Genomic DNA, 22,797 nt, shown 5'->3' with positions numbered 1-22,797 from the left:
TGCATGCACTAAAATTCCTCTCCAGTCTTTGACTCGGAAATAAAAGGAGTCGACGTAGTAAAACTGCAGTATTGTTGCCGACATACGGTGGTTGTGGCGTCTTTCTTCGGACAACACAGCAACCACAAGAGCCCTGACTGATCTAATTTCTCTCACGATTAACGTGTACAGCAGGTACGAAACATACAGAACCACAGCACGACCCATCTCGCCACTCACTGTTTGTTTTTCTGTGACGTAAATGTCAACAGGAAACAGATTTAATACACACTAGCTTATGGAGAGATACAGCGCCATCTACGGCGGCGGAGTCAGACTTACACGGCCAATAAGATTATTTTCGCCACATCTTTACTTGGACTCGGCAAGTTGTCTTAGTTGGACTACGGCCTTAGTTTGATTAAACTGTGCATGTAAATGTACTGATGTCATACATTGTGAGAATCTATTATTTAGCTTAAATAAAGGGCAGATGATACGTCAGACTCTGATCAGGTTGCCACTCCAACACAATTATCATTAGATAAAACATCATAATAACAATTATTTACTGTTGTTGCTCAACCAAAGTTTTTCTCTGATTGTTTCACTTGAACTCTGGAAGAGCTCTGAAGAGTGACCCAGTTAATCCAGTCATTTCCAGCGTAGACTGTAATTTTTGTATCAGAATTGTGTTTGCTTACTGTACTGTACACGACCAGGTCATCTGGGTTGTCAGTAGACACAGATTGCTGATGCTGAACTATGCACAGCTCACACAATAGGCCTGACTGACCATTCCAGCCAAAAAAGCCTTGGCTGAACAGATTCTCCTCATGCCGATGTTATTACTGTTGGAGGTCTGCGGTGGCAGTTCGCTGGCTGAGCCCAACAACAAAAGGTGGTTTTATCCTATTAGCGGAATGCTAACGTGTTCAATTCCTCTCCGGCGGATCTGTCTGTCTCTTTGGATGCAGCAGGTAGAGAGGAAAAAAACGAAAGAAGACCCAATTGCAGTGCAACAGTCCAAGGCACACAGATTGATCCCACCTATGCTGGTACAACAGAACAAGGGCGAAGACTGCAAAGGTTTTCACTCTGCCAGCTCCAAGGTCAGCCAGTGATCCAGGTCTGCGAGGCAGGGTGAAATGAAACCCATGGAGGCATGTCAGAAATGTTAATTCTGGTTGACCAGGCATTAATAACATTGTCAGAGGAATTAGAGTTTGTTTCTGTGCGCTGAGTTTCACTGACATGGCAAGAACGGTTTTGGATGAGCGCCTGTGCTACCACTTCTCCAGGATAAACACTTTTCTCAATTGTATAAATACAAGTTTTGAATATTTCACCCAGTGACATACAGGTTGAAGGACAACTTAAAACCCTCTTAAACCCTTTAAAAACGAAACCTTCCAGGTTTGTGGACTCACTTTCCATAAACTGCTTGAATTTTCCTCTTTCCCACACACACACACACACACTCACTCACACTCACACTGGCACCACAGGGTCTGGGGTGACATCACTGACCCAGGGGAAGCCAATTTTCCTATTTTTGGTGACACACAGCCAGGAAAACTCTCTTTCTTTCCATCTCTCCTCCTCTCTATCAGAGTCTCTCTCTCTCTACTTCCCCCTCTGTCATCTGCTCTTTAACACTGCAGATAAGACAGGAGAATAGTCAGCGGGGTGAGATGGATGGATGCTGTCGCAGCATGCTGGGGCTTCTTGCCTAAAACTGGTGATTGAATCACTGGGTTTTCAGAACTGATGGACGGAATGATTCCAGTGGAACACGCGGTATCCTGTGGCTAAACACAACCGTGACAAATAACTCATCCGCACAACAATATTTGTTGAGCTAATTTGAGTATGAATTGAATTATGCGAGAGTTAAAATTACAGCTGCGCTCGTACAGATTTAGATGCGAGTCTGCAAACAGAGGAGGAGCAGAGGTGTCGCACTCGGATCATCTGATTTACATTATGTTGAAAGGCTATGATGGAAATAATCCAGCTGTTCCTACTGTTCATTTAATTCAGCAGGAGGATTTTTGATATACTCTAAACTCCACGACCCTGAATTGTATGTCATTGTCATGAGCTAGACGGACCAGTTTTCACAATCAAAACATACTTCTTAATGTTTCCCCCTGTGCTTTCACATCTGTGTTTCTGTTGCAGCAGATCCTTCCATGACATGTATCTGTAATGTCTTAACTGGCGGCCACGCGGTTGGTGCAGTGATTAGAACTCTTGGCTTTGCAGCAAGAAGACCCGGGTTGTTCTCCCGGGTCTGTGTGCATGGATTTTCTCCGGGTTCTCCCCCAGTCCAAAAACATGCAGATTTCGGGATTAGGCAAAATGGACACTCTAAATTGACCATAGGTATTGGTTTGTCTCTTTGGCCCTGTGATGGACTGGCGACCTGTCCGGTCTATGACATAGGTTCACCCTATGTCAGCGGGGGACTGGCATAAGTGACCCCCATGACTGTCATGTGTAGGATTAAAGTGGTAGAAGATGAGTGAGAGAGTCTTAACTGGCTGCTACTTCATCCATAACTGGTTTGTTGGTGTTTCGCTGTTGGTTTTAATGGATTTTAAAAGCTATAAAAAGAAATGAAAAACCATCACCACTGTGAGCTTCTGTCTGGCTGCCTCCTCCTACTTTGCTAAATGGTATGAGCGTAAAGATAGATCTGAATTTTTAGGATCTCACGCCAACACAGTCTATTTCCTTTGACAACCTTGAATTTTGGTTGTTTAATTTAATTACCAGGTTTTAATAACAATACTGAGAGAGAAGGAGGCAGTTCCCATGGTGAGCAAACACCTTTGGAAAGAATGGGAGGCAGAGAAAAAGGAACAGACTGAAGGTGGGCGTCCACTGGCCTCACATGTGTGACCTGACTGAAGTGCTTAACCTTTGTGTCCATTTGTTCTTCTCTAGGCATCCAGAACAACTCGCTCAGATGAGGACAGAGACATCGGCTGGGACGCCTGGGGCGCCTGGAGTGACTGCTCTCGAACCTGTGGAGGAGGAGCCTCCTATTCTCTGCGCCGCTGCCTCAATGGAGGGTGAGCCCTCGTTTAACCTCTCACAAGACAGATTTGATGTTTTACATTCTTAACGACGTGTCTTGCATCTGAACACAACTGCCAAACCAGCCAACCAGCATATTCTGTCAAGTACATTTTTAATATTGCGACTCAAGCAAATGATGCGAAGATGCAAAACATTTATACATGCAGCTTGAGAAAGGAGCATTTCTCACATAAAGATCTTTTTTTTGAATTATTAGAGCTGTAAAATAAAACTATGGCCATAACTACTGTATGACAGCTGTCTCTGTCTGAGTATTTCTTAGGAAATGCTGCAGAAGTTATTAGCAAATGTCATGAATTGTTCAAAAATGTATATTTTTTTACTGGTATTTGCATTTTAACAAGTCACTTATACACATAAGTCTCTCTGTCTCTCTGTCAGTCTCCCGTGAAGCTACAGATTTAGTTATGAGGCTGTAAACGGAGCCCAGAGGACGTAAAGATCACATCCCTTCATTGTTGTTCTCCTGAAAAGTTATTATGGGATCATCGATTAAATAATGCTGAACAACCCCGACTGCTGCGACGTTAAGCCTAATTGAAATTGTCCACGTCCAAAGGTCTGCTGTGGTCCATGTAACATAGATGTCTTCATTGACCCACGTCTGCGAGCAGTATATGCAGTCCCTACGGGGACGTCCGTCTGCAGCTTAAAATTTACGACTCTGCAGACTTTATTGGTCGAGTCATAGTAAAAGGAAGTACAGTGTACTGGCAATGAATGGAATGAGGGAGCAGATGCACATGTGGTAAATACCAGACCGTCAAACACTCTAATTCAACCATGAATGGAACAGTGGGCACGTGCATGTGTCAGGAACAACATAGAATGCAGAAAGTGGGCTGCAGACAGTGACAGTCCAGCATCTCGATGGTCCGGCATGGAGGCGATGTCTGGACTGGGTGTGCCCTGTGTGTTCCTCACACTGATAAACACACCAAGTGTGTGGGTTTCAAATCAGGCCGTCTGCTCTCGCTGCCAGCCCGTCTCTGCTGGGCGATTTGTCATGCTTTGCTGCTTGTTCAGTGGACACTTTTTTTCAGACTGTGCCCCGTAGCATCGTTCTGTAGCCTTCCTGCAACACATTTGTCTCCATTATGACAACTGTGTTGACAGCATTTCAGCCGCCTCACTTTCTCAGCCATTACGCTACGGAAATCTCTCCCTCTCTGGGAATCAAATGCATGACCAAAGATAATCAAATCAAATCTAATTTGATCTGTATTGTGTCAAATCCCAACATGAGGTTATCTTAAGGCACCTTACGTAGTGATGCAGATATGTTACAATATTATAGAAAGAAGAGAAGCCCAACAAAGTCATGACCACAAAAATGATCCTCAGAGTGGCCAATGTACTTATCTGGTGTTAGTAATTTGGGCCAGTCTTGCTCTGTTAAATGTCGACTGTAAGAAGGTCACAGTGTTTTTTTTAAGTTAAACCTCAGGTTAAAAGGGTCAATCAGGTATTTTCAAGTGTGTTGGTATTAAGTATTGATTGTGCTGGCCAGGCTCCCTAGGAGAGAAGCAGCTTGAGACACAAACTCTCACTGGAAACACGGCTGCCAGCAGGAACACAAGGAAAGAACTTAGCCGCTTAACAAAAGACTCTCATTGTAAATTCTATACCAGCTTAAGTCTATACTCATTTAACAATATGTTTGCTGCTTTATTTTGCTGCCTTTTCCAATTGGTTGTTAAGGGTTTAGGAGTCATAGTAATACATCACCCTTTCTAACCTGGAGAGAAACGGGCTTCAAGGTAACAAATGAATTATAATATAATATATATAATACAAATAATATAATATATATATATTAATAATTCAAATGTACTAATCAGTACAGACAAAACAGACATGTGTCTTTCCCATGCAGTCTCTATTAGTACACACATCAAACACTGACCGCATGCTCTTGCTTATTACGTCCAGAGGTCAGTGTCTGTCTCTCACCGTTGCAGTTAATTAGCACAGAGACGCAAAGACAAACCCAGTGGACTCGCTCCTCTTGCTGTCCTGAACTGTCTTGAATGAGAGTGAATCTCCCAGAGAAATCAGGAGCCCAATCATTTCCAGATGCTGGGAGCCGTGATCAGGGTTACTGACACACACGCACACACAGATTCACACAGCTGTCCTTTTTAAGGACTCACGTTCATTGAGACAGCCTAAACAAAGCATTAACCCAAACTTTAACCATAACAAGTTAATGCCCAACCCTAACCTTAATCTAAATACAAATAAAATCTTAGCTCTAAACTTAATCAGAGCCTCAGAAATTAGGTTCTGCCTCATTAGGACCAGGTTTTGATCTGCATGAGGACCACTGGTCCTGACAAGGTCAATGTTTATGCCAGAAAAGATCCTAAACAGACAACAAATAGAAGTACACACACGTAAGATGTTTTTTTTCGTGGTGTCTCTTTCGGAGACAGCTTTGTCTTTGCTGTATGTCTTTGCTTCGTCTGGTGCCAGACTGTGTTTCTCTCACCCTTTTAAGGCCTTTGAACATCAATGGTGACGCGAGTAAATGGCTCAAAGTTGTGAATACTCAGAGGAGCATTTCTGCGCTCCATCACAATTACTGTAAGCAGGAATTTAAAATTGAAGAACACCTTGATGGTGATGTCCACCACTTCATCTCATAAGGATGTCGCTTGTGTGATGAAGGGAAGAGAAAGTACATGCTACACACTACATTATAGCAGCTGTGCATAAAAAACAACAACTAAAAAAGCTCACAGTATTCCTCTGACATTGCTGTGATGTTTTTCCCCCTTTTTACATCATGTGTGTGGAAAAGCCATCGACAGCCCGACACTGTTATCTTGTCAGTGTTGTGAGCTTAGAGGAAGACTGATGGCCAACACTGCAGACATTCCCAGACCCTGAAAACAGAGTTCACCCACACACCGATGCACACCCACACACAAACAGTAATTCACGCATTTCAATGGAAAAATACTGTACACTAAATGGACCATTAATATGGAGCCTGCTGTCTGGGCCTGGATTTACTTGGAACTGTCGTTCTCAGCTCCATATCTGCTTTACACTGGCACAAATGAGCTGCTACCAGTTTAGTCTAATGTTATTGTAAGCCTGCAGGGGGAAATGTGCACTTTATGGCAGTTAACACACACCGAGCGATTGGGTGTTGTTATTATTGCTAACAAGGTGGAACGGGTTTACCAGCGTGTCTGTTCTGTCATGGGGAAACTAACGCTCTGCCATGGCACATTTCACACAGAGCGCGGGTCCATTCTGTCAATGTGTGTATGTGACGGTGTGTGTATGAGAGAGAGACCATGCACAAGTTTCTTTGGGTTCAGTTTTACTTGACATTTCGGGTTCTGCCAGCTGGAGCTCAGTGAGGTGCTGAGATAGCTGCTGGCTGGGTTCGGCGTGTGTGAAGTCATCCATCACATTTACGTAACACTTAAAGAATTTACCTGCAGTTACGTCTGAACCCAGAGTAAAAAAGGAGAAACTCCTCAAAGATCAAGGAGGAAAAAAAGAGGGCGATGGAAAGTGGAAAAAACTGCCATGTCATGCATCTTCTTTCTAACTTATTGACATTTCTCACAACCCGTTATGGGGTATAATGTGAAAAAGCATCACATCGTCGAGTTTAATAAATCATCATTACAGAATGTTATTGCACAATGTTATGCAAAATGTCGTGCAACGTCTGTCACTGACAGTTATATTGAGCTTCTGATGTAGTGGTTTGTGTAACTTTGCTCGCTACATTCTTCAGGGGAGAAGCTTCTGTGAAGTAAAGCTTCATTTATTGAAGTGGGACGACCGTTTTACATGTAGCTCAACCTTCACTCTCGAGAATGCAGCTCACTTTGGTAGGAAAATCATTTTAAGGAAACAAGGTCACCACAACAACATCATCATCATCATCATCATCCAAACACACAAGGGAATATCTACAGTATCTGTCTCATAATTTCAGTCAAATTAAGAATCAATGCCAAGGTGTACTAAGGCTGTTCACATGTCCCGGTGTAGCCTGACACCGCATCGTCATCATTTCACATTGTTCAAACACTGAGTCACCTGTTGGTTTTCAGTTGTGCTCAGCTCTTTTTCAGTTTATATCTTTGACCTTGCTTTGCAGAAGCTGCGATGGAAAAAACATCCGCTACCGAACCTGCAGCAGCACAGTGAGTCTGCTCTTGATTACTATTTTGCTCTAAGTGTTTTTGATTTGTGTTAGTTTGGTTTTGGGGGGTTTTATTTAATCTTTTAAATGATCTTGATGGTGTTTTTGTGCATAACAGGAAATTCACACTCAAGGTACAGTTTCCTTGCTTTTACTACATTATTGTCTGGAGCACAGAAACATGGAGCTGCGTTCATAACCAGCATTGAACATATGGTTCTGGTGAACATCTGGTTCAGATGCTTCCCAGGCGCCTTTTTCGGGAGGAGACCTCTGGGCCGACCCAGGACACGCTGGAGGGATTATATCTCTCGGCTGGCCTGGGAACGCCTTAGAATCCCTCTGGAAGGAGCTGGCAGTGTTGGTTGGAGAGTGGGCAGTTTGGGCTTCCTTGCCAAAGCTGCTGACCCTAACGACTTGTTGTTCTTACCTTTAGGATTGCCCTGCAGAGTCGGGCGATTTCCGGGCCCAGCAGTGTTCGGCCCACAATGATATCAAGTACCAGGGTGTCACCTATGAGTGGGTCCCCGCACCTTATGACCCCCTGGCCCCCTGTGCCCTGCAGTGCCAGGCGAAAGGGAGAAGCCTCACCGTCGAACTTGCCCCTAAGGTGCTTGATGGCACACGATGCCGAGCAGATGCCCCCGACATGTGCATCAACGGAGTCTGTCAGGTAAGAAGGTTATTGTCCAGTCAGACATGTTTTATCTTTTTACAAGATTTATTTATTCTTTGTCAATGATGGTTATGACATTGGTGGTATGTTCTGCAAGGCCGCAGCTGGACTCCTTTTAAAAGAGACACCAAAAGAAGCTGAATCTTTTAGCCGACACAGCAAAAATCCAAAACATCCAGAATGTGATGCTGACAGTCAGGATGTCTGATGAAAGTGCACGGAGACTTAATTAAGAGAGGATGAGGAGAGGAAAACAGCGGGAGTTAGAGGAAGGGTGCTCGTGTGTTATTGAGGGACAATAAAGGAACACGTAGTTAGAGAGATGCAGTCGTCTTCAAAAAATAATCGTCAGGAATCTTGTGGTCAGGACAAAGATAAGTGTCAATTTTGCAGTACACTTAGAGTCAGGGGTAAGAGATCTCTGGTCTCTGGCCCAAAGGCCCTGGGAAAATGCTCAGAATAATTTTGGTGTGTTCTTGGACATTATAAGGAGCTGGCAGGAGATGTTCTGGAAACTTCTCCTGCCTTGGCTTCCTCTTAAAAAACCTGTATGGAAACACAGACATTTTGGAAATCTTGATTGAGGTGGAAAAGTTGTCGTGTTGACAAAAAGTGCAATGGAAACAGATTCAGCAAATAAAGGATGATTCGCGGTGACGTCAGTGAAACGTCACTGGAGCGTCTGCATTTTACTGCGCTGGAAAAATGGCGCAAATGAGAGGAAGTATGTGTGGACTGACATTCTTTGACTCAACAATAATGGATGGAAAACAGCAACAGAACAACAATTATTAATAGCGCTTGTTGCTGTTCATTAAGAATTGTGTTTTGTTGCTGTTTTCCATCCAGGTACAATCACTGTTAATTGAAGTCATTATTGTCTTGTGGTGACCTGGACACCTACTGCCAAGCTCAATAAACAAACATATTAACCCAACAGCGGTAGGTGGAAAAACGCATAAATGGATGTACATATGCTTTTAAAAAGATACATTTTTCATTACATTATACTGTATAATTGTGATGAGCCTGTATTTCATTTACTTGTGCAATGTGCAAATTGTACCATCATTGTTTTTTGGGGCAGTTGCAGTTGTTGTCAAATGTGGACCGATTTAAATACAGTCCTAACTGAGCAAAACACTGTAGTATATATACTGTGTATGGAATAACCATTTAGTGGTCACTTTATTAGGTACACAGAAGACTGAATTAAGACCCATCTGCTTCAAGGTTTGATGTGCTGTGTGTTCAGAGATGATCTTTTATACACCTTGTATAAAAATGGTTATTTGAGTTACTGTTGCCTTGCTATTATTTCAAACCACTCTGGTTAGTCACCTCTGACCTCTGGCATCAACATGGCATTTTTCCCAGAGAACTGCCCCAAACTGGATATTTTCTCGAGTTTCTAAAATACTCAGACGCAGACTGTCTGGCACCAATAACAATGCCACATTCGCAGTCTCTTAAATCACCTTTCACATCCACTCTGATGTGCAGTTTAAACGTGTTTGCAATACAGCTCATCCACGCGGTTTCAGGAACATGTGTGGACACAAGTGTGTGAATGCTAATGCTCTATTTGTTTCTTGGAATATAAGTCAGGCCTATGCTTTACTTTGTTATCAGTTTGCCTTCAGTTTGCCTCTGTACTACGATGCATCACTATTCCAAAGATTAATTTCTGCTTGGCTGTGCAGCCGACACTGTTGTCCCATGTACAGTTATGGGCAATGATGAACTGACAGCGCAAGATGAAACATAAAAACTCTGGTCCCTGCGGTGTCTTAATCATGTCAGCGATGCTATATTTAGCAACACTTTGTTTTAGACACACTGAGCGGGATTGACAGTGGACCACTCCCCTTCACTAGCTGCCGCTTGATCAGAAAGTGTTTGTAACTCAGTAACACCTGACAGACCCATTCCCATGCAAGTATTTATATATGCTCTTTGGCATATGTGTATCAGAGAGTGGCACTGCAGTAGAAACCTATTATGAGACAGTTCTCATCCAACTGTCAAGGGAAGGCGGTTGTTTTTTTCCGTCCGCTAAGTTGAAGTGAAAAACAATAATTGATGAGTTTTGAAAAGCTTGCTGTTATTTATCTGTTGCTGCTGTCAGTTTGACCACTTTTCATGCTGTATGAAGACAGTTCATACTCGAGTATGTGGCTGACAGCTGTCTCAGGATGACCTTTTTATTTTTAGTGTTTTGTCTTTGTCTGTTTTACATTTGATTTGATTCAAAAACACAGCACCACACAAAGTGTTCCTTATTCAATGAATGCATTTTATGGACATAGAACATTTGTATAGAAATAGAACATTTAAAAAAAAATTGAAATGTCACTTCAAAGTTTTATGCTTGATTGTGGTGGAAAAGTTCAGGTATCAATAAGGTAAATGTGAATAAGTGCAATGGAAACAGCTTTAGCAATTAAAGTTTAAACAGACGTTTTTAAAAAAAAAACTCTGGACACAACATTCCTCGAGTTCCCACCCTTAGCTACTCTGGATGGAGACACATTTTCTCTTTTGATTTTCAACCACATTATATAATATCGTGGTCCTGTATATTATTTATTTCCAGATACAAATCTGCTGATGCAGTTCTGCTGCAGCTAATCATCTTCTATCTTCCTCCTGCACTTGTCCTTCCCCTCCCTGATCTCTTTCCTTGAGCTGCTTCCTTACATTCCTCCTTGTTTACTGACTTAAAGGGTCTCTTTTTCTCTTTAAGGACAGCCTTTACGTCAGAATTAATCCAGGGTTTGTTGTCAGAGAAACACTGTGCAGTCCTGGTGGGCGCTGTGTTCTCTGCACAAAGGTTTGAGTCGTCCGTAATTGTGTGCGTCAGACTGTCGATGTCCTCTCCATGACTTTCACAGAGTTCTTACTACACGGGGGACTTTGAGTGGTCCGTCGGGTCGATCCTCGGGCAGCAGCAGCAGAAAACGAGTTTTCAGTGTTGTTAAAACTCATCTGCTGAGCTATGATAGGGGGGTTCGGATTACAAATTGTTGGTAGGGCGACTGGTGGTTGGGGAGAGTAGGGGCCGTCAGTTAAGAAGCAATAAGTCCCTTTATAGTGCTTGAATCATTAAAGAGTGTTGGTTAGATGTTCAAGTTCTCCCAAACACTGGTGTTTTGGTGATCAGCAGTAGTGAGCAGCATCTTGGGCAGGCAAAGAAAATGGGGAAATCAGGAGGTAAAAAGGTGAATGTTATTATTCCACCAAATTAAGAGTGTATATTTGCTGAATGTAAGGAGGTTCAAGGCCATGGAAGAAATCCTAATGCCACAGTCCTTCATGGGATACTTGACATTCTGAGTCAGGGAGTATCAAAGATGACCACAACACTGTTTTACATAGCAAAGGTATGGGAGATGTGCAAAGTCTGGAGAGGTGTCATCTTGCTAATCTGTGATTCATGGATTGATATATAAAGACATAAGAGCAAATAATAATAATAAATAATTTGATCCAGACTTTTTTTTTATTTTATACAGTCTTGACCCTGAGGATAAAGTGGTAGAAAATGGATGGATGGATATAAGGGGTTTGTGCCTGTTGGAAGAAGTGGCCAAGACAGAAGCTGACAAAGTCTCCAGAGATCCACAGGATGTAGAAGATCCTCTTCCAGATTTTCTTCACACTGCAAAACTCCATTCTTACCTGTGATTTTCTTTCATCAAGCAGGTCGTCTTCTACATCGTCCCGTCCCTCTCAATGACGAAGTCGCTGAACATCGACACAATTTATGTCAGTTCAACGTTGTCTTGTGAATCTTGCCAAAACTCTTGTGCTTCATCATCAAAACTTTCAGTTTCATCCATTACCATTCTCTTCAAAATCCACTGTGAAAGTCAATCTCTTCAAGTTCTTCACTGTCATCATTGTCATTTTCTTCATTGTCATCACTGTTATTCCCTTCTTGGAATAAAAGACTTGCTTCGTGATATGAGCTCTCACTCCAGATTTCATCATCTTCATTGGTGTGGACAGCAGTTCCCTCTGACATGATTACCATCAGTGCGGCCTCTGAAGTAGTGTAAATGATCTCATTGTCACCCTGCTTTATGACTCGATACAGGGCTTTTCTATGCTGTTTGTCCTGTAGAGCAGCGGTGCTGCTCTCCTCCTTACGTTGTGGCGCGCAGTGGCAGAAACACGTATCTATGCATTCCATACTTTTACCAGCCAGTGCAATCATGGCATTAAGAGTTTCGTACGTGATGCAGTCACACTCATAAGATCTGCCTCCCAAATGCCTAGTGTTTGAGTCCATTTTTTTGGCTATGGCATAGTTTACTCTTGCTGCTACCTCTTTAGCGACTAACCGGTTGAAGTGGTTGAAGCTCTCACATTGAAACCATCTCTTCTTCATGAAGTGGCAGAAACACCACGCAACGACACTCCTCATCTTATTCAGAATGTAGCCCTCGTCTATACCGAAGAAGCACTGGGCACTTTCTACAAGTGAGTTTATTCGTGGGTGTTTTATGACCCACTCTGCAATGACGGGATGTAGACATATAGTGATGTATTGGATGAGCTCGCGGATGACGGCTTTGCATAAACACATTAAAATGTGTTTATCAGCCACACGCTTGATGGAGTCATTGGGAATTAGTTTGTCGAGGTATTGGCGGAACACAACCCGGGGAATTTTTGTTGGGAAGTTTACATGAGCTATCAATTTGAGTTCTGATGGGTCCATTTGGTTGTTGAATTTGGATTGTTTTTCTGTTGAGGCGTGTTTGGATTTAAACTCGGAACGATCTAGAGTCGTCGATGTTGGTGGTGTTTTACTGCGTACGTAATGTCGCGTTACTGCCTTATTCTCTTTCACCGTCAAAGCTAATTTGAGTTAGTAGCGGTGTTGCCATATTACTGCCCTATGGTCATGGTATGTGAAAGTCCTGCCTGTCATCCCGATTGAAGTCAAATGGCTTTGATGTCTACGAAGTGTGACATCACTGTCTTTATCTTGTTCTGCTTAAATGGCGTGTTTCCATTGAGTGGAAACGGCTCGGTATGTATTTTTCTTTGCGTTTCCATTAGAAATAGCACCAAAATAAATGGCCCCAACCGTTCCATTTTTTGGTACCCTTTCCTTGGGTTACAAGGATGGTGCGGTACAGGTGGAGCTAGACTCACGACACTCAGCTGTCTATTCTCATACAAAGCTTCATGTCTTCTAGCCACAAACCAAGCAGTCCCTTGTGCCCTCTTATTGTTACTATGTTGCTTCATACGTCTGAGAAAACTCACTGAACAGAGGCACAGCATTGTCTCTTCCTTATAAAACAAAGGATTACGTTAGCGTTCATTCTTCACATTAGACTAACTAATCTGATCAATCAGATCTGAAAACTTCTCATTTATACAAACTCTTTAAAGCCCAATGTTTATTACATTGCCCAACACTCTTGCAGAATTTTCAGTTTGTGCACCTGCAAAAAGATGTCAGATTCATGTTTTCACACATTGGGGAGCACAATGGGAGCTCATAAAATGGAGCTGTTGTGGCGAGTTCCATTTACATCAGAGGTCAGAAGTCAGAACTTGGAGTGATGTTACCCTCAAGTTGACCATGTTCCACTTGAGGAAGCGGAAAGGCAGAGGTTTATCTTTTTCGTGCCTCAAATGTATTAATGCATTTACATGGCTGCCTTTGATCTACAGGAGTGCAGACCAAAAATACAAATAGAGTCTTAGTTTTAGTGTATTCTGCTTCATTTGGTTTATTAGTGTGAATGCCGAGTTAGCATCTCCTCATTTTAAGAGGAAAAAGGCTAAACCATGTCAGTGACTTCTAGTGGATTCTGCCTTGTTACTCTTTTGCCTTCTGTTTGGATTCACATGTGTGTTTCACCTCCGTGTGAAGCTTCCTCTACTTTTCTGGCTGTTGTTCCATAGTGTGGTTGCTGTCGGAAACCAGGGCTTCACTAGATAAAAACTCTGCTCTGATCATCTCTGGTATTATGTTTTCCATTGGTGGCATTATCTCAATAGTATCTGTCTGATGTTCCTCCTCCACTCTAGAAGGAGACTGGTCCCCAATCTCATCCAGAGCTCCAGTGAGAAGCGGTCTGGCTAAAGTCGTCGGAATATGAGCGTTAAATGCCTCCCAGGTTGAGACAGGCTTGTAGCCCATAAGCTTGTCGTACTGAGGAATTTGAAGCCTGAAGAAAGGAATACGTGTCTTAACAGTCAGATCAATAGGATCCACTGGCAGCATGACTAAATTACTGAGAGACAGTGGGTCATCATCATAAGAAAAAACAGGAAAGGAAAACTGATGGACTTTGTCTGGCGAGATTGTCACATCGCTCGTCTTCTTTTCCACTTTTGGTTGGTTCCTCGACAGCTTCTTCAAACATGCCATTCTCCTGTTTGCGCGACATCGGATCACAATCTTGCGCGCTGCCTGCCGGAACAGTTTCAAGACTCTTTGCCTTAACTCCAGATTAAAAGAGCAGTAAAACTGGAAGGATGGGACTCCCTGTGGAGTATATCCAGCTTCATGCAGCAATCGCCAGGAGGACAGTTGTGGTTGTCCGGCAACAAAGACTAATCGCTTTATTTCTTCCTGTTTCTGCATGTACTCACGCAGCATGGTTGCCCTCTTCTCTAGTACCTGCATCCTGTCTTGCTCTGACACAGGGTTCTTACCCAGTTGAACTTTTAAGGGTTTGGCTTGCGCCTCAATGTATTGTCGAACTTTTTTTTTGAAAAGGGTCTCCTTTATCTTCCTGTTTTGCTGGTCAGTCATACTACCACACTGCATGGCTTCTTTCAGAGCCTTAAAGCTGAGTTTTTTGGCCTCTCTGATAAACATCTTTGCGACCCCTGCATGGGTGGAGACGTCCACTAGCTTCAGTCCACACTGATTGTCCATTGTCTGTGATTTGCCGGTGTCCTTTGTTGACCCGTGCATGGTATTACTAAATTTCTGAAGTAAAAAGAAGTAGAATCGAGCACTGAGGTGATTGCGGAGGAGTGAGGGTTCACTGTCGTCCAAGGCGAATCGTCAGATAGTAATGGAACATTGCTGCCTTATTCTGGATTTAATCATCTACTCCTCTTTGTCCGTAAGGCAACCTGTCAGATCAAAGGATGAGCGTAATAATGTTTCCCTCATTGAAAAAGGAATGGACACAAATCAAAGTCAGCATCAAGCTGAAGTGATGTCACACCGTGATGTTATCACTGCAGCAGGAGTTACACCGCCACAGACAGTCTAATAAAAAGTCAGCATGTTGTCATAGTTACATTCAAATGTCAATGTTTCTCATCAGGTCCAAGGTTGTTTTGTTAGGAAAAGCCAGAAGTTTTCAAAATTGGTTGCCATTGTCATGAAGGGTCCAGGTCAGCTTCCTCAGCACCTCATTACCTTTACCAGTCGTCTGGACCAGGCATAACCTGGGATTCATGAATGGACTTTCTTGCTAGAATAGAACATCACCTATTAATCCCTCACATGGTAAATTATTTGTGTTACAGCAGAGGAATAATAATATCAATAATATGTAAGAGTACGCCGTTTATCATAATGATTGCTGTGTGTGTGCGTGGCATGATCAGCTTCCCATCACATGAAAGGTCAATTTAAATTAAATGTTATAGATAGTTCCTGTTCGTTGACTGATTCTACAACATTACAGTATATACCACTGTGCTGTATGTTGACAAGAGGATCTGCAGTGTAAGATGAGGCATTTGCATGGGTGAAAAGTTGAAAGGGTTGTATTTTTTGTAATTTCACTGTTTTCACATCAACATTACATCTGCTTACGAAAGAGCTGAGTGCAGTGGTGAAGACACAGTCCGCTCTCTTTCATGACGTTTGCGGCTGGTTTTACTGTAGTCCCTGAAAGCAGCGGACCTCATCGGAGAGCTTCTTCTGAGAATGTAGAAGCCGCCCTGTTTGGCTGTCTTTTTATTAACATTGAACTTTTCAGATCTACATTATGCCAGTAATGCTGATACTCAGCGGTGTGCGGTGACTTTTACAGAGAAGAACGCCGAGCTTAGTTGTTTTATAATTCCACACATGTCGACATGTCTTTAACTATGAAAAAATAGATGTAGGGTCCAGGGTCCTGAAAGTGAAGCCAGAAAACTGTATTCTCGTCAATGACTGTCAGGAGAAAACTCCATTGGTTTGTGTGCATGTCTGTGAGAATATGACCTCATTTATCATTTGATTTACATCGGTGAAGATTTTCCTGAGGAGTTAATGGTTTCAGTCCCTGGTTTTCCAGGTCTTCTTCGTTACAGTATGATGCCCATTTTGGAAACTTTGGGCCCATTTCGAGTCAAATAGATGATTACTTCTGTTACTACTTATGTTGCTGGTTGAAATATTAAACTTAAGGCTTTAAATGAGAAGTTCGTCAAATCGTTTTAGGCAATTAATCAGCTCTGATAGACCATTTTACAACTCATCAGTGTGGCCGATGGGTGTGCTATCTACAGTATGTCCCCATGTGGAGACACAAAGGCTCCATTTAAAGGCCACTTTTGTTGAATGTGTGTATACATGTTTTTCTCCTGATGATTATTAACCAAAGCAACTGCTTGGGGAATTTTTCCACTCCAAGAAAAAAAAACAATCAAACTCCAGCAAACTTTCTTGGACATTCAGGACATTGGAATTTTCTTTTCTGTTAGGATGTGCTTTGGGAATGGACGGGCAGGGGCCATCAACCGATTAATCAGGCATCGACTTTGTCATGCTTCAAACTATTGTTATTCCATCAGCCTTTAAAAATCCACTATTGGTCAACCTTTTGTCTGGAGTCTGTCCAAAAGGTTTTGTTTCCCCCACACTTTGTCAACGTGACACATTCATGAAAATGATGGAAACAATGAGCAGCATGTGGAGAAAACACCCTACCCGGGGCAATGAATTACAAAATGAATTCAAATGGACAAGTATGGAAGAGAATATTGTTCTGAGATGTAAGAAGAACCATTGTTTTCACTTTGGTGTCAGTCTTAGTGATGTCTTCTTTTAGCTTTAACTAAAGCTTGCCTTGCTTTCTCGCTCCCTCACATTATTATTGTCACTGTGTCATTTCAGGAATGCCTTGTGGAAATGTCATTACATTGGCAAAAAGAAGCTTTGAACAAGACTTGAGCATGAACTAATTTGATTTTGGTGGTCACAAACTATTTTGATAATCGATAAACAGTTTTTTTTGGTTAGAAGGGCTAAAATCTCTGATGTTTTTCACCTTAAATGAATCAATAATGACAATAGTAGTAGAAAATAATACACCAATATTTAACTTTTATTGAATATCTTCAAAATCATGACCCTATGACTCATCCACAAAATGTGTATGGAAATTGCATCTCGAGTTGCATGAGGTGATAAGTTTAGCGAGAGATACTGAGTTGTTGTGTCAGTCCATGACCACAGCAGAATTATTATCCATCTGCAAACACGGGGGACATTTTTTCGTGACTGACCAATGGGAATCCAGCTGCTTGAGTGAGCGCTGTATGTAACATCCTTTGTCATGGATCTGCTTGAGCTCTGGTAGAAGCAGAGTGCAGTAAAAATGTTTTGACAAGTAGAGAATATGCATTACAATAATTCTCTCCAGAACCACATCTTCCAAAATGAGTCTTTATGGCCCTCATTTATGAAACAAAGGCACTACAGCAAACTGTGTGTGGTCATTTCCATGTTATCAGCTGAGGCAACCATCAAATCCCACGTGTTGCGTGCATTGTAGTCAATTGCTATTCTGACATAATATTCAGTCGTGTATTTTATAGAGGCCTATGTGAATTATGTGTCACGTACCCCTGACATAAATATGTATTTTCAAGGCTCTGTTTGATGTGGAACATTTAAAAAATGTAAAGAATAAAGTCTGTTACTATGTGGGTATTGAAAGAAAAGCTAGGTTACTACATTTTCTACCATTGCCCAGCTCAAATAAAGAAGATGCACCTGTGTATTATCTGCCATTTATGCCTGAAATGATAATATTAATAATGTGAGACTGGTTTCTCGCCGTCCTGCTCCAGTGAGTGCGATGTTGAGCTTCATGCGTTTTGGTGGTGACCTTTTATTCCTTAGTTAAAGTTTAGCCTGTATGAATAATATTTTAGACATATTTCTTTTACATTTTCAATATTCAAACTTCAGCTAGAGTTTGATTTGTTGAAAGGAGCACTTCATTCCAAATTGTACTTTTTTGTGTGATGTTAGACTTTTCCAGATGAGAGAAATTCTACTTTTGTGTTTTTTCATTGTGTTTCTACATAACCCTCAGAACACAGAGCTGTTCGTTAAAACGTACAGTATACACAGAAGCTATAAGAATGTGCAATATAGCGTGTCTTGTATCCTTTTTTTTCAGCACAACCTAGACAATCTGATGGAAAAAAAATGTTAATTTTCACCAACGTCAAAGTACACTTGGCTCGTTTTTGTCTTTTTTGTGACTTCTGCAGAATAAGTCTGTGCCACGTGAGCACGTAAGGGTTAAAATTCAAATTAGGCAGTTGATATTTAAATGCTAGTTGTTTTCAGCCGCCATATTTATCAATGTCAACTCTGTGCGAATGGAAGGCTGAGTATTATGAAACTTCAATTTTAGGGAAGTTGTTTGCTGTAGCATTAAATAATCCTGACAAATGGCGCCTCATTTCCTGCCGGCTTATAAAAGTTACCCTCCTCGCACTTTGGTTTCTGTTGCTTTGCCACCATTTTCCACTCAAATAGAACTTAGTCTCATCGCTGTGACAGGATTTACCGGAGTAAAATGTTATTTCTGGACAACCCCGGGCTACTCAGGCTACTCAGGCTACTCTGGCTTTTTCTGTTGCACCATCAAACCTAACAACTATAGGCACTCACAGGTTGTTTGCAGCAATATTGGGAGATAGATGATGGGTGTGTGTGTGTGCTCAACCCCGACGTGCTGAGAGGGACCTGGTCATGGCAGGGATGAAATGGCACCATCTGTAATGGAGGTGATGGGTTTCTGTGATACTGTAGCAGGACGTTTTCACTGACGGATTGAGGCCAATTCTCCTTCCAGTGTGTGTGTGTGTGTGTGTGTGTATTAATAATAGACCACAGTGCAGACACAGAAATCCAGCTGTGCACACGTGGATGAGAAAACAGACACAATTCCTGAGGAAAGTGGAGCGGGGGGGGGCGTTGTGCAGCGTTGTGTATCCATATGTATGTGTCACTTTGTTTTTCTTCCCGCCTGTCACAATGCTGCAGTCCGACAGGCCTCAGTAGATCTACACGAGTCTGTGTATGTTTGTGGGAAAGCAGTCGCAAATGAAAATCAGACTCTGTGACTGTGTATGTTTTTGTAGAAAGAAAAAATAAATAAATTGTCGAGTGAAAGCTTAAGGCTAAGTTTGACATCTGTCTAAACAAAGTTGGACTGATGTGATTTTAAAATCGAATAGGATAAAGAATAAAGGTCTGCAATACAGAAATGATAAATATAAAATCATGTACGTTGAAGATTCAAGCTGTCGAATAATATTTATCACATGAATAAAGGGACTGAATTTTTAAAGAAATTACAAACTGACAACTTTAAAAGTGACAGCATTCAAAAGTGGTGCATGTGTTGAAGGTAAAAAAAACTCCTCTACGGTCTTTCTGTTTTTGCTCACAGCAGTAGGGACATTTCCAGAATATTCAAGCAAGGGGTGGCACCGGGTTTGAGTATGCAGGAGGTAGAACACCTGCTCAATATACACTTTCTGCTGTGTTCTCACTCTGTGGCCTCTATTGGAGTCTTCCTGAAATTTAACTAAGGAGCTCTTTTGCATTCTCACACGCTTGCCATGTGGACACTTTCAGGAAAAAGTCCTGATTCCAGTGCTTGTTTGAAATGAATGTCGACCCAAGCTTGTTAGGATCCACTGGGACTTGACAGAACACTGTGGGTTGGGCCAAATTCAGTCTAATATTTTTTTTTTAAAAGTATTCAAGTCTGAACTCATATACTCATAAGCATAATATTTGTCTTTTGTCATATTGTATATTCCTGACATAAATTTGTATTTTTAAGGCTTTGATTGATCTGAAATATAAAATAAAGCAATAATGTGAGGTTATTGAAGTACAAGCTTGCAGAATTACTAGAAGGCTACAGCTGTGTGACATCAATGGAATAAGTGTGGGTTCCAATCAGTATGTGGCAATTCTAGTATGAATCCATTTAACATAGATTGCTGATTATTTGATTATTATTTTCCAGCAAGAAACTGATGAGTTAACCTGTTAATGATATCTGAGTGTTTTGAAGCTCGGTTGGGTTTGAAAATGAATATGCAGCTCTTATCTTTCTGTCCATGAGTTGCCTGTATTGGGTTTATTTATTCTCAGAATTCATGGCTATATAAATAATAATGATAATGATAATACATTTTATTTATAAGCAAAGCACCCAAGGACGCATTACAGAAAATAGTAAAGATAAGAAAAACAATAAAAGAGCAATAAAACAGAGAAAAGATCAAATAGAACAGTGTTTAATTTAATTAGGTGTTTAAAAGTGCTTTTGCTTGTGTTGTGTTTGTGACTTTGGAAGGGAGACTTGTCTCTTGTCTCAGTTACTGGTCTGAGAACCAATTCTTCCCTGCAACACGTGTTAATTTTCTTGTGACCAAATACACATAATGTGCGTGTGCTTGTGATGTGTGTGCAGGACGTGGGCTGTGATCGACAGCTGGCCAGCGGCGCCAAGGAGGACAACTGCGGCGTCTGCGCCGGTGACGGCTCCACATGCCGGCTGGTGCGAGGACAGACTCTGCCCCACCTGACACCAGAACAACGTAGGTATCTGACCAGGGGACTCGCACTGACCAGTCTTGTATAAAGTTCCTTAAAGGGATACTTGAGTAAAAAATACAAGTATTTTACCAGAAAATGACTTGGGTAGACATTGAAGTCACTTTTTTATAATATTACTTAAGTAAAAGTCTTAAGGTATATGACATTTACTCAACCTAAGTATCAGTAATTTTCTGATATAAAATGTACTTCAGTTTTAGAAGTAAAAGTATTAGAAAAAAGTGAGGAATAAGGATTGAGCAATGGTAGCTCAGTGGTAGGGCGAGTTTGCTTTCAACTGGAAGGCTGTGGGTTCAATTCCTGGCTCTGCTAGTCAATATGTGTCCTTGAGCAAGACACTTAACCCCATGTTGAAGTGTGTGAACTAGAAAAGCGCTATAAAAATACAGACCATTACCAAGTTTTGTTTCTCTTCTGATTTTATTTGGTAGTAACGAGTAACAAATATAGTTAGTGGAGCAAAAGTAAAAGTTGCTAGAAATATAAATAACAAAGTAAAGTACAGATACGTTTTGTACTCAAGTACAGGAACAAAGTATTTGTACTTTGTTACATTACTCACTTAATTGATTACTAAATGAATCAACTATTTTGATTATCGATTCATCAGTTCAAAGCTTTTTTCATGATTAAAACAAGATTTCTGATTGTTTTAAGTTCTTAAATGTGATGAGACAAGACAAGACATTAATTTGAGAACATCATCATTTCCAGGTTTGACAAACACTGATCAACATTTTTTAACGTTTTCTGACATTTTATGGACCAAATGATTGTTCGATTCATCGAGAAAATAATCGACAGATTAATCGAAGATGTAAATAATCGTCAGCTGGAGCTCCAGAGACACATTCCCTCTTGTGTGTCCAACTCATGTACATGTCTTCATTCACTGTGTGAATACTCCACGAGCATGAGCCAATCTGTGAGATTGCTAATAATATTGCTTCAGCCCAGACCAAAACATGTGCTCCGTCCCTGTCCATGCAGCCGTCCTCCCAGTCAGATCCTGTGGGAGGTACATAACAAAGCTGGATGTGTGTTTGTCTGCTGGGACTCGGGGCTCTCACCTGTATTGGCTGCGTGTCAGTCGTTGAGTTGGACACGGGCCTTCAGGAGCCATCTCCACATTTTGGCCCGCTCTTCTCTCGTTGCCTCCAACACTCATTTATCAAGGCCGGACTATTTAACTGCCATCTGTTTACAACCGCTCATGAGCAGATGGAGGCGCGCCATTCACACATCAATTGTGTTTTCCTCTGCAAGACTTAGCGAGGTTTAACACCAAGCGGTTCAATTAACGTCAGAGTTAATCTAGGTGTTTCCACATGACTTTTTTCTTCCTACCGTTTGTTGGTGCTTGTTAATTACATGAAACATTTGTGCATTTAAGGACAAGGGCACAGCCGTGATTACTGTATTTAACATTCTTACCAGATCCGAAAGCCACGGAAAACAGACCAGTCTCTCTTGACTGCTGTGTTTGTGGAATATGAATACACTTTTACGCAAATATTTAATGTTCACCTCTTTCTGCTCACACAGGTACACGTTTTTAAAAGTCATTCATAAAATGTTATTTCTTTTCTTCAGTTTCTCTATGAGCTTTCCCATGAGCAACAAAAGAACCGCAACTGCCTCAACTGTTATAACCGCTCACATTTTACGACTGTATTAAAGTAGCATAACTGTAGTCTACATGAGGCTACATAAAACCTTTTTACTATAGTTTCTCTCAAGAGCACACAGTAAAATATTTGACTGTATATTGACAACAGATTCGGTACAGGTTACTATATCACCTTATAGTAAATTACTGTTAACTGGCAGTTGTAATTTTGTTGAAATACAACATATAACTGTTATTTTTCAGTATTTGTATATATAAATACTTTTATAATATAATAACTTTTCACTTAATAACTTTTTAATAATAATAATTCATAATATATACATGTTTTCACAGCAGTTTAGCTGTGTTTAGCTTTTACTGTAGTTTGA

The 22,797-nt window shown here is 41.4% G+C and overlaps 1 protein-coding gene across 1 annotated transcript in view; it reads left to right on the top strand.

Moving 5' to 3' along the window:
- The first annotated feature begins 799 nt into the window (after positions 1-799).
- The window catches only part of LOC122772552 (ADAMTS-like protein 3), a 40,865-nt gene continuing 18,867 nt past the window's right edge, over positions 800-22,797 (top strand). Inside the window, exons 1-5 of the mRNA XM_044030717.1 lie at positions 800-1,091; positions 2,932-3,059; positions 7,217-7,262; positions 7,698-7,934; positions 20,651-20,777. Of these exons, the coding sequence (XP_043886652.1) occupies positions 816-1,091; positions 2,932-3,059; positions 7,217-7,262; positions 7,698-7,934; positions 20,651-20,777 (814 nt within the window). The 5' untranslated portion in view covers positions 800-815. The remainder of the gene's footprint in view (positions 1,092-2,931; positions 3,060-7,216; positions 7,263-7,697; positions 7,935-20,650; positions 20,778-22,797) is intronic.

This window comes from Solea senegalensis, linkage group LG7 (assembly GCF_019176455.1).
Source record: "Solea senegalensis isolate Sse05_10M linkage group LG7, IFAPA_SoseM_1, whole genome shotgun sequence".
Classification (NCBI taxonomy): domain Eukaryota; kingdom Metazoa; phylum Chordata; class Actinopteri; order Pleuronectiformes; family Soleidae; genus Solea; species Solea senegalensis.
This window is presented reverse-complemented; position numbering and strand designations above follow the sequence as displayed.